This window comes from Narcine bancroftii, chromosome 8, assembly GCF_036971445.1.
Source record: "Narcine bancroftii isolate sNarBan1 chromosome 8, sNarBan1.hap1, whole genome shotgun sequence".
Classification (NCBI taxonomy): Eukaryota; Metazoa; Chordata; class Chondrichthyes; order Torpediniformes; family Narcinidae; genus Narcine; species Narcine bancroftii.
The window spans coordinates 102,124,401-102,137,330 of NC_091476.1; the positions used below are offsets into that span (position 1 = coordinate 102,124,401).

The 12,930-nt window shown below is 37.8% G+C and overlaps 1 protein-coding gene across 1 annotated transcript in view; it reads left to right on the forward strand.

Moving 5' to 3' along the window:
- Positions 1 to 12,930, forward strand: part of tecta (tectorin alpha) — a 106,149-nt gene that overhangs the window by 27,310 nt on the left and 65,909 nt on the right. The window contains 4 exon segments of the mRNA XM_069894593.1: positions 761 to 942; positions 6,026 to 6,282; positions 7,664 to 7,790; positions 9,919 to 10,036. Coding sequence (XP_069750694.1) covers positions 761 to 942; positions 6,026 to 6,282; positions 7,664 to 7,790; positions 9,919 to 10,036 — 684 coding nt within the window.

Consider the following 12,930-nt stretch of genomic DNA (forward strand, 5'->3'; position numbering starts at 1 on the left):
GTTGATTTTTAAACTGACATAAACATAATTGGCTGACAAGCCTCCCAATACTTATATTTTCAATGATTCTTTGATCAAAGCAGAGAATAGGATGCTTTGAAACACCCTTCATTAATTCCCAGTGATGGTCTGGAGCCAAATAGATCAAAGGTACCAGTTGAGAGTGAACACCAGTTCAGTTTGTGCCACAGATGAAGGAATATGTTGGTTATTATGGAAGTAGTATGGTGCACTCAGTCAAAATGGTGACTAGCCAGCATAGTTTGCTGCTGTGATCAGGGTTGAAGTCCAGTTGAAGGAAGTGGATAAGACAGAAAGGTATATTTGAAAAGGAAAATGTATGTATCATGGTCAATGTGGTTTATGGTGTGAAAAATAAAAAATTTAAAAAAAAAGACCAATGCAGGTATGGAGTTTAAAGACAACAAGCTTCTCTTTAAAGGCTGTGGAATTGGCACATCTGCTTCTGACATATACTGTGCATAAAAAAATCCTTTTGACAGGTTTACCCCTGAAGAGAAACAATGGGTTTAAATCAATTATTGCAACATTTGTAGTCACAAGCAAGAAATTCAGAACAAATATGTATTTTAAGTGGATGAAGTCATCCACCCTCGAGTGACAAAACTGACAGCAAATTGTTGCTTGGAGGTATCCAAATCATTCTTAAATTGGGATACATTCTACTTTTAATTGTAATAAATTAGCCATTCATGCTTCCAACGCCTTTTTCTGTTAATCTGCTCTTTTGTCTTTACAGATCAGTAAAATTGTGTCAAGTCTCGCCAATCTGACTTTTCTGAATCTCACCTCTAATCCACTGACTGAAGCCAGGTTAGATTCAACATGTGCTGTCTCATTCTCCCGAATACAGAGACTTGTCCTCAACAATACCAAGCTTTCATGGGAAACTATTCACACATTTCTACAAGAATTATCAGGGTAGGAACACTGGATTACTACATGTTTGTTCTTGTATATTCTGCTACTCTCCCATTTATTTCAGTTCTTTTCCTGCTTTATGAACTTTTCTGTTTATAACTAAAAAGACTAATTAACAACTAAATTATTATCCATTAGCTATCTCCTCCATCATTACAAACTTCAGTTTTGTGTTCTTTTGTCACATTCTCCTGCTGGGAACTGGTGTAGCCTTGAATTTAGATGAAAGTGTTTACATTTATTTTTTAAAACCATAATCTCTTTGTGCCTCTCTTCATCCTCCAATCCACCCTCAACCAGTCATCAGTTCCCTGCTGCATTCTTCTTTCTTGTCTCGGTAATTGTAGGTGACATTTCAATGGAAGTTTACTCATTTCTAATTGATGACATTTTGAACTACTGGATCTCAATGATTTGTTTTAAAAAGTGGCTGCATATCAATGCAAGAAACATTTCTTTGATTGTGCTTTGTTGCAGGGAAAATTTGCAATGTTTTTTTCTTTATTTTTACAGATTTTAAATGTGGTGCATGAATACCTCTGCACAGTGTTAGAATAACTCCCAGCAACTTTAAGATGTTTAGCTTTCTCCAGATTTCTTAACAAGTTAACTAGAGGTTTCTTATTCATTCCAGAAGAATTTCTGGTACAATATGAGTCAATATTGTAACAACATGGAGTTTGTTAACATACCACCTATTTCTTCCTCTTTGCCTTTATCTTTACTTTCTGAACATTATTGTTTGATGTTAATAGAAAGTTTCTTAGAAAAGTTTTAGCAATTAATCTGCAAAGTACAAGATTAGATTTTTACTCATTCTATATATTTCAGCCATCAAGCTTGCATTCAGACCAAATCTTTGTGTGTGAATGCTAAACATATTCTAGGATTAGGTCTACATATTATGCTTTGTAGACCATTACAGCCTACAAAGCAAAGGCGAACACTATAAATGGCTGCGATGCTTCTCTACCCAATGAGGTAAACACCTTCCATGCCCATTTTGAGAAGAACCAAATAGTGCCTACTAGAATCCCTGAAAAGGCTGAGGACCCTGTGATATCTGTCTCTGAGGGTGACGTCAGAACATCATTCAAGAGGGTGAACCCTCGTAAGGCATCAGGCCCTGACAGCATACCTGGCAGGGTATTGAAAATCTGCATCAACTAGCCAGAGTGTTCACGGACATTTTCAACCTCTCATTGTGGCAGTCAAAGGTTCTAACCAGCTTTAAAATGGCATCAATCACCCCAGTACCCTAGAAGAGTAGCTTGGGCTTCCTCAAAGACTACCGCCTAGCACTGACTTCTGGGATGAAATGCTTCAAGAGGCTAGTCATGGCCAGAATTAACATGTCCCGAAATAAAGATCTGGACCCAGTGCAATTCGCCCATCATCATAATCACTCCACAGCAGATGCAATGTCGCTGGCTCTCCACTCGTCTCTGGATCACCTCGGAAACAGCAACTCATACATGCGGCTGCTCTTCATAGACTACAGTTTGTTTTCAATATCATTATTCCCTCAGTACTGGTCAAGAACCTACAAACTCTAGGCTTCTGTACCCCACTCTGCAATTGGATTCTTCACTTCCTCGTTGAAAGACCGAAGTCAGTACAAATTGGAAACATCTCCTCCTCACAGATCATCAACAAAGGTGCACTTCAAGGATGCGTGCTTAGCCCACTGCTCTTCTCGTTATACACCCATGACTGTAGCCAGGCACAATTCCAATGCCATGTACTAGTTTGCCGATGACACCACAGTTGACGGCAGAATCACAGATGACAATGAGGAAGCGTACAAGAGAAAGATAGATCAGCTCTTTGAATGGTATAATGACAACAACCTTGCGCTCAATGTCAGCAAAACCAAGGAGATGATTGTGGACTTCAGGAGAAAGTTGGGGGAACACGACCCAGTTTTCATCGATGTCTCAGTAGTGGAGAGGGTCAAGAACTTCAAATTCTTGGGTGTCAACATCTCTGAGGATCTGTCCTGGAGCCTCCACGTTGATGAAATCACAAAGAAGGCTCGCCAGCAGCAATACTTCGTGAGGTGCCTGAGGCAGTTCGGTATGTCACCGAAGACTTTTGTAAACTTCTACAGGTATATCGTGAAGAGCATTCTGGCTGGCTGCATCACTGCTTGGTATGGAGGTGCCTACTCTCAGGATAAGAATAAACCCCAGAGGGTTGTTAACTCAGCCTGCAACATCACAGGAACCAAACCACTCCATCAAGGATATCTAAAAAAAAACAGCTTTTATCCTTAAAGATCCTCACGATCCAGGCCAATCCCTCTTCCCTCTGCTATCATTGGAGAAAAGGTACAGGAGCCGAAAGATGAGCGCTCAACGGCACAAGGACAGCTTCTTCCCCACTGCCATCAAATACCTGAATGATCAATGAACCAATGGCACTGCCTTACTTTTTGTACACCATTATTGTTATTATTATTTTATTTTTTATAGTAATGTCATAAGATGATTATAATATATATATTTGCACTAAGACGCTGCTGAAAAACATCAAATTTCATGACTTGTTCATGACAATAAATCTTGATTCTGATCTCTTTTGGTCAGCCACAAACTCCTAGTTGAACTATCACAATAAAATATTTTCAGTTCCCTCAGTCAGACTGCAAATATTTTTGATATCAAATGTTATCATCTTCTCAAAATGTTCCATTGATGTCTTTGATACTTTTAATCTTTCAGTTGTCTATGAAAAATTGAGTTCTAGGTGAAACCATTCCCTTAACTCCCAATTGTCATCTGTATTTTGCTTTTCCACCATTCATTTTGAGAAATAGTTTTGTTTTTTCTTTTGTCTCTCAATGATGTATTCCAAACTTAAATGGGAAGATGGGAGAGTTCCCGGATCTCCCTCATTACAAGATGGTGCATAAGTGATTCCACTCAAAAGCACCAGGTGTTTGAGCAATTTGTTCAGAATAGCACAGCACACTCGTATTTTCTTCTGTGGAGCAGTTCATTTGTATTAAGCACAGTGCAATCTCCACTCCTCCATTGTAATTGTTCATTAAGGAAGAGAATTCTAATTCCTCCTATCTCTGCAAAAGAGCTGATTGAGTTGCAACAGGTTTTTTAATGCAGATAAGAGCCATGATTATATAATTATGTTAGAACGACGACTTAGATTTAGGAGTGTGACATAACCTTTCTGATTCATGCATTTATGTCTTCTATGCCTGTTTTACCACAATTTGTTCATTTGTTCCCGTGGAGTTGATATCCTGCTCTAGATTTCAAAAGTAGCCCAAACTGTGCTGTTACTATAAGCATCAATGGCCTATTCCCAGATATGTTATTATTTTCAAATGACTATTCTGAATAACTATGTATAATTAGAGTGAATAAAATTAACACTTAACAGGAGAAATCTATATTTTTCTAAATATATTTCTAATGTAACATTGTTACCTACCATTGGGGCAGCACGATTGGGTTACCGCAATACCTTTACAGCACCAGTGGTTCGGAATGGAGTTCGAATCCCAAGCTATCTGTAAGGAGTATGTATGTGTCTCCCTTCTGCATGGGTTTTCTTTGGGGGCTCTGGTTTCCTCCCATCATTCAAAACATTCTGGGTGTAGTTTAATTGGATGGCATGAATTTGTGGGCCAAAATGGCCTGTTATCATGCTGTATGTCTAAATTTAAATTTTTTTTTTAATTTAAATTTAAAAATGTTCTTAAAAATTTAAGAAAGGAAAATATATGTATATCTTATTCCCTTATATTATTTCTATTGTTTTATTTTGATTTTACTGTTTATGTTATTACAAAGTACCAGTCCACGTGCAGCAAGTAAGAATATTGGTGCATATGTACATTATATAATGTATATGACAATAAACATCCTTAAGAATTCTAAGTGAATGAGAGAATGTTTATACAGTACATTTCCGGTTATCCGAAATTCGGTTAACTGAAAAGTTCAATTATCTGAACTTCAGCAGCGACATGACGTCACAAGTTGAAAAAATATTCTCCTAACGTGCTCATATTGGGCTCTGACACACTGTTAGTGCCAATTTGGTAACAACAGAGCTCAGAACCAGCCAGGAAGACAGACGTTGAATGGATGGATGCCGGCTCAGAGAAGCAGGCTGGAATCTCAAGCCATCATTTAACAAGTGGAGGAAGTTGATAAATCAGGCAGCGCATGGGGAGATTGTCCTCATTTCAAGTAACTCCCTCCCCTCTTTCGATTTCTTTACTCTCCACTATATTTGGTTCTCCGCTGTCATAGTGTCATCAAAGAGAGCAGCCTCTTGGGTAGGAGCGGGGACCTTGGGCTCCCGGGCAGGAACAGTGACAGGAGCAGTTGGGGAGGTGTTGGGGATTGGCAACAGCTGATCTATCATTTACTTCTGTTAACCAAAACAAGTATTCTGCTGATGTTGCTGGGCTGTTTAAAGCCATTATTTAGTTTGTGGCGGCACACCACTAGGCAAGCGAACTGGCTCCACTTGTAATCCATGCGGCGGGACAGCCAGCCAAAATGGCGCTGTCAGGGGCTCAGAAGCCCGCGCTGGAGGAGACCACGTGATGCCCAGGTGATGTCAGCGCCCCCCAGTGAGGTTTTCAGCCAGGTCCGGGATGGGAGTACAAGTCCAGCCCAGCAGCCTGCAATAAATCAGTTCTGCTCACTGAGCTCAACCCGTCTGGTAGTGTGTTCTTTCAGTAGCAGTGTAGCTGCCGCTACAAGTTATCCAAAAAATCCAGTTAACCAAAAAACGTCAGGTCCAAAGCTTTTCAGATAATTGGAAACGTACTGTATGTTCCAAAGGCAAGCATGTAATAGATGAACATAATTCAGTTTTTGTGTGAAAATGGATGCGGTTTGCTGCTTTGGTGAAAATCTTGGTTTTCTGAGGACTATTCATAAGAGTTGCAATGGCTATTTCAACTGGTAAATAAATTTCTAGAATGTGTGTTCATTAAATTGACTTTTCCCCATCTGCATTCCCCTTTTTAGTCTGCTCCCTGTTTTTTTTATTTGCTTTCTTATTCTTGTTCTCTTTTGCATTCCTCCTATTCCCTCTCATGCAGGCTAGAGGAACTTTTCCTGTGCTTTAATGACTACAGGTCTGTTTTACTGTCACCCTGTTCCCACCCATCACTTCGACTCCTACATATTACTGACAATAATCTCACTGAATGGGCAGAGATACACAAACTTGGACAGATGTTCCCAGGGCTGGACACATTAATCCTGGCAAACAACCCTCTGATCAGCATCATGGATTCACAGGCAACTTTGGCACGGCTTTTCCCAAATTTGCGATCAATAAATCTTCATAATTCGGGTATGATTATGTGATTGAATTATTTCATTTCATTGTGCTTATAATTGCAAGTGCACATGAGCGTTACCTTGAGTGAAAGTTTCACCCCGAGTCTTTTAGAGTATTTCGAGTCATCTTGTCTGTTTTACAAAAATATTGGATTGGGCAAATTATCTAGAGATTATTGTTACTATGTTCTTTTCATGGGAGAGCCCATTGACTGAAGAAGAGGAAAATGAGCAACAATAAAGTTTAATCTGTGGTAAAGACCAGTATTGAATATACTGAAAGTAATACCTCAATTTTTTTTTTTTTTTTTTTAAATGTCCAGTTTTGTAGAAATGCAAATCCTATGGGTTTTCCTCTCAGACATTTCTGTGCACTTAGTGTGGGGGAGGGCTATGTATTAGTACAGGTGGTTGGCCCCAGAACCAGTGCAAACAAGCTATATTAAAGGAGTGACCTGTTCTAATGTAATTTTCTTAACTCTTTAAAAATGACGACCTAGCATCTGTCTCCAAGCCCATTCTGGTTAAAACTGTGCATCTTCTAATAAATCTCAAAAAGTGTAAAATAAATAGGTCAGTATTTATATGCTGAATTTTTTTTAGCTTCATTTCTTTTCGTTGGGACATTTTGAGGAAAACAATTAATTTTTCCCATTTCACTTTATTTTGATGAAAAGAACCATTTGTTTTTTCCCCTTTTCACTTGTCTGCTCATTTCACTGCTCAATTATCTTGCCAACGATTTTCTTGTTTGTTATGAATGAACCTTGATCTGTTAATTTAAGTAAAAACTATAATCAGTACAACTCTTTAAGCCTTTTATTGCCAACACCCAAACAAATCTGATTTTGTTATTTGATTATCTGTTCTTTTGTAGCTTTTTGCTCACTTTTGCGCAGTTAACCATCTCTCCACATTTTTCCTTTGAATTTGAATGAGCGTCTCTCATATCTTCTAAATCATTATTGGATGTGGTGAAAATTGATCCTCCCCACTCCAACTTGCTACATCCACTAATTGGAGAATGTTCCCTTGAGCCCAACTTTCAACCTCCTTTCTTGCAACTATTCATCAATCTCTGTACCTTGAATTCCATGCAATTTTATTTTTTTGTTAACCTTTTCTAAAAAAGCTTTGGAAATTTTGACTTGAATAACAAACAATTTCCTTGCTGATTCTTTACTGTTATTGTGTGGAGTTTATCTGATCCAAAAGATTTACTTCCAAAATGTTTCATTATTTTCCTCATTAAATTTTCTTGGGTTCTATCCAGGCACTTTTTTTTCTTGTCGGTAACCAACATTTTGAATTGGGTCTAAATTTTGGAAATACTTTAAGTAAAAGTATGGTCAAATTGTAACTGGTGATGTTAACAAAGAACTGTTGCCCAATAGGACTGAGCTCATGGGATGACATTGATAAACTCAAAGCATTTCCTAAACTGGAGGAAGTGAGGCTTCTAGGAATTCCATTACTGCAGTCTTATTCTGAAGAGGAACGACGCAAGCTTATCATCGCAAGGTAATCAATCTTGAGAATATACTTTGTCAGTGTGGTATGTTACATCTGAGCCTGTGGCCGCAGAAAAGCTAGTGCGGCAAATTTGTATTTTGGTTGCATTGTGGAGGATACTCCTTTAATGCCAGCTGATAGTGCGGTACTTTGAGTGAAAGGTATATAATTTACTGTGGCTGCACATATCCATTTTAGCAGTGTTAAAATATTTCTAAATATTTTGGCTATATTTTAATGGTTATGTCTGTCAGCCAATTCCCCAGGGGTCAAAACAGATTTTTGTTAAGCTGCTTAAAATTTACTTTTCTTCAGTAACTCTGAGCTTAACATGTAATTTGTTATTTACAATTGTCATTGTAATTGCTTGGTTCTGCCATAGTTTTAAACATAAATTCTACATTCATTTCACCCAGAATCGCCACTTTCTCATATCAATTATCTATGCAGACCTGGGCAAAAACATTGCTGCATTCGTGTTGTCTCATGATCACACCTTAGCTGTGATTCTGCTGGTAGCTGCATTTCTTATGAATCAAAAGATTTAATTTAAAACTCGCTCCAGAGACTTAAGCAGAAAAATGTAGCCTGACACTTTAGTTGAATCCTTAGAAATATTGAACTGAGGAAAAATGATGGGTTTAGGTGAAACATTGCCCCATTGGCCTATCAATTCATTGCAAAAGATCCCATGGCACTATTTTGAAGAAGGCAAGGGAATTACCTTGGTAATCGTGGGTAGTATTTATTCATCAATCAACATTCCTTAAATTGTCTGGTCATCGTCACATTACTCTTGTGGAGACTTGTGTAAATTCATTGTTATGTATCCTATGTTATAATGGACTACAAAAGTCCCTTAACTGTAAAATACATTGGAAATGATTGGAGACTCTGAAAGAAAAGTCTACCTACATTTAAAAGCGTCCAACAAGAAATTGGCACAATCATCTAAGCAGTCTGTATTCTGCCTCTTTACAAACAATCATTGCACTTCCCTGCTAGCTTAATGTTATCTTCAATATCCTTAGTTTATTAAGCAGCTAACTAATTAATCTTGAAAGGAATACGAGGATTTTACAGCAGCATCTTGTATTTTATACAATGCCTTCAACATTATGAAATAGCCTGGCAGCTTCACAGTAGTATTATGTTACGTAGTAGTTCTCAACCTTTTAACCTGCAGACTACCTTGGGTATTCCATTACTTAGAGTAGACCACCTATCAAACTTACAGATCACTACTGGAGGGGTTGGAGAGCTCAGCCCCTTTCCAAACTACCAACTAGATTTTTGTTATGCTTTGTTGGGGAAATATTTTGAGATTCTTCAGTATTTTTGTCATCATGTTTTGAATATTTCTTGTTTATAATATCTGTCTTTGTCTTATTGCTGTGGACCATCCATAACAAACCAATGAACCACAGATTGAGAAATACTGATCTAGCAAAATATGATGATGATGGCCACAGATTTATGAAGACAGATGACTGAAAGCTTGATTAAAAATTCATGTTTTAAGAACCTCTTGAAATAGAAAATTGATTCTTCTCCAGAAGGGATTCCAGAGTCCAGGCTGTACACAACTGTATCGGCATGATGGCCAACAGTGGAGCCCCTGAAATTGGAAGTGTGCAGAAACCAGAGGGTTGCAGTACTGGAGTAGATTAGAGGCCACAGGTAGATTTGAAAACTAGGCTGAGGATTTTTAAACCTGAACATTCTAAGAACAAGAACCAATGTAGATCAGATTACATAACTGATGAGGGAATGGGACTGGGTAAACATAAAGATGAGGCAGAATTTTGTATGAGCTCAAATTTATTAAGAGAATATTTTTAATTCCTTTGTCTTGTTATTAAAATCTTTTTTTAATTTTCACTCTTTTAATGGTTCTATGATAGAAATGTATAATCTCAAATTTGTAAATCAGGATTAATCGGATGAAACAAATCTCCCCCCCCCCCCACCCCATAAAAAATGTCTGCTTCAGCTCGCTCAATGTGCTGCACTAATCCCCAACAGGAAGCTATCAGTTTTGCACACTTTGAGGCAAAGTCATCTTCTATTTTTTCGTGGTACAGTAATTCATTAAAACCAGTTTAAAGATGGACTTTTATTTCATCTTTCTAAACAGGTTACCATCTATTATTCTATTAAATGGGAGTAAAGTTGCAGGAGAGAGGATAGATGCGGAACGATTTTTCATACGTTACTACTTAAATCAGCCAGATGAAGATTTACCAGAAAGGCAAGTGATTCGTATTCTGATTCCTCACACCTTTTCTGTGATACCTATCATTTTACTTATTTTGTTGGTCCAAAACCTACATTTTTATTGATGTAAAATCATAATTTCAAATTACTATGCTCTGACTTGCATTGTGGCATTGAATGGGGTTTTGGTCTTTCAGTTTGTCCAAATTGAAGCTTCATATTCCTTGGCAACTTGCACATTTAATTCTCTATTCAAATCACTGTGTTCTTTTTTTTAAATGTATTTATTCATTCAAAATACAGACAATAAGTTACATATATAACAATAAACAAAGCATGAACATTATATTTTATATATATTAAAAAAAAGGAAAGAAACCCCACCCCCCTCTTTCAGCAACTCTCCAAAGGAGAGCCATAAAGAAAAAAAGAAAAAAATAAAGAAAAGTAAAGCATACATATTAAAATCTAGTCAATATAAATCAAAATGTAAATATTCTGAATATAACAGCCACCTATTAATAAAAAAAACTATAGTTATCCGCAAAACATATGTAATTTTTTCCATTATTAAACAATATTTCATCTCATTATGCCAAAAGTCTCAAATTTAATCATTTCAGGTAAAATCGTATCTCTACCGAACACGTTTTACCAAAAATCGAACTTGATAAAAATACGCTTACGCTTAATCGGACTGTTTAAACCCCGAACATTAAAAGTAGCAAACTTCAACTTTGACATATCCACTAATATTAATAAAAACTAATAGTATCAATAGATAAAGACTCAGATCAACGTAAATAGGCCCTCCAATAGGAGAAAAAGAAACCACAAATTAAAGTCTAAACAAAATGAAAATTAAAAAAAGATAAAAAGAAACCCCCCCCCAAAAAAAAACTACCAAAAGGTAGTAATCCCTAAACAAAAGTTGGGTGTGGATCACCCACCAGTGGCTGATGACTAGTAGAACATAGAGCAAATTTCTCCCTCCCCAGCCAAACAAAGAATAACAACAAGATATCATAATGACATTAAAAAAAAATTAAAAAGTTCTTCTATTCATCCAAAAAATTCTAGACTCGGCAACCCCATTTCAAGGAAACGGACTCTTTCCATTCCCATTTCTCCCATTTCTGCCGTTTCTTCCATTTCCAGAACAACCAGATTTTTCTTTAGGAGACAATGGTGGGCTACATCTTTGTCCTCTTACATCTGGCAACGAGTCAGCAAAACTCATTGCTTCACGCTCATTCTCAAAAAACCGAGATTGAAAGTCTCCACAAAACACCTTCAACACTGCCGGATAGCGAAAAGTAGACTTTAAACTTTACGCCACAAAACTTCTTTAACTGGATTAAATCGACGCCGACGCTGAATAACCTCTTGACTCAAATCAGGATAGAAAAAAACTCTACTATTCTGAATCATTAACGGGGCTCATTGATGTCTCGCGTTTTGCACTGCTAAACGAAGTATCGTTTCTCTGTCCAAATAATTCAAACATCAAATTATCACAGGTCTCGGTGGTTGACCAGCCAGAGGTCTTCTTCTTAAGGCTCTATGAGCTCTTTCCAATACCAGACCTCCAGAGAAAAATTCCTGCCCCAGTATTTGTGGAATCCATTTGGTAAAAAAACGAAGAGGATCTTGTTCTTCCATACCTTCTGGCAAACCAACAATCTTCACATTATTCCTTCTACTTTGATTCTCCAAATAATCTACTTTCCTCTCTAACTCCCTCTCACGTTCTCACAATTCTTTAACAGATTTTTCCACCTCCAACACTTTTTCTGTATTAGAAGCCACTTGTTGTTGACATTTCAAAAAAGCAGCCTGAAATTGTTTAAAATCCTCACAAGATGCTACCACACGTATTTTAACTGTATCCAGTTCCAAACTGAGCCTCTGAGACATTTCATTCAGCATATGCTGAATGATAAGGCTTAGCTGTTTACATTGTAATTCAGAAAAGCTCAGCCCTGCTTTCTCTTGTGTAGTGGCAGAACCAGGTAACTGCAGCTCCTGCTGCATCTCAGCAACAGGCAGTTTAACAGTTTTACTGCGGGTCTGGACTCCCAGCGATGGCACCCCGACTTCCTCAGGGGGCCGACGCTGTTCTCCCCCCAAAACCCGTTATTGCTTCAAAAACTCACAAAAAAGGCCAAAATATTCAGATTGGAGTATATCCTGAGGTACTTCAACCAATGGAGTCATCTTCTTGCGTGCCCCCTCTGTTAAAGTCGGCAGGCTGCCAGAATCAGGATCCACATCGAGGGCACACGCACCTTCCTCCTGAGAACGGGTAATTCCAGCGATGTCCTTCTCCTGGTGAGTAGTAGTCATTTTTTTCAGCTCCCACAGGCAATCTCTGTGGTTTAGGCTTGAAAGAAAGCAAACCTGAAGTTGTAGCAGACTGTTTAGGCTCTAAATCTTCAACACTCCGAAAATGTAGTTTCTTCTGTACTTGAGGTTTAATCTTTTTACCATTAATAGCCATAACAATTGCTTGATACTTTAAACTAAGTTTTAAAAAATTTAAACCGAGAAACAAAGAGTTAAAAATGGGTTCTTAAAAGTCTGGCCAGAGAGGTCGAGATTACACGTCTGGACTCTACGCCATCTTGCCACGCCCCCCAAATCACTGTGTTCTCCCAACAATTTCACACCTGGATTTCAGACATTGATACCAATCCAAGCAAATAGAACAGTAAACCTCATAAATATGTTGATTAGTGAAAATGGAAAGTAATAGAAGAGTACTATTGATTCTGAGAATGCTTTCTGCTTGGCCATGGAAATTGCTTTGGTTCCATGACGTGACCAACATATTTTCAAGGTACCTATAAAAGCATTTGAATGAACTAGAAAGCTGAAGCACACGTGTTTTGACCACACACAAATGCAACTCTTCCTAATTTCTTAATTCTGG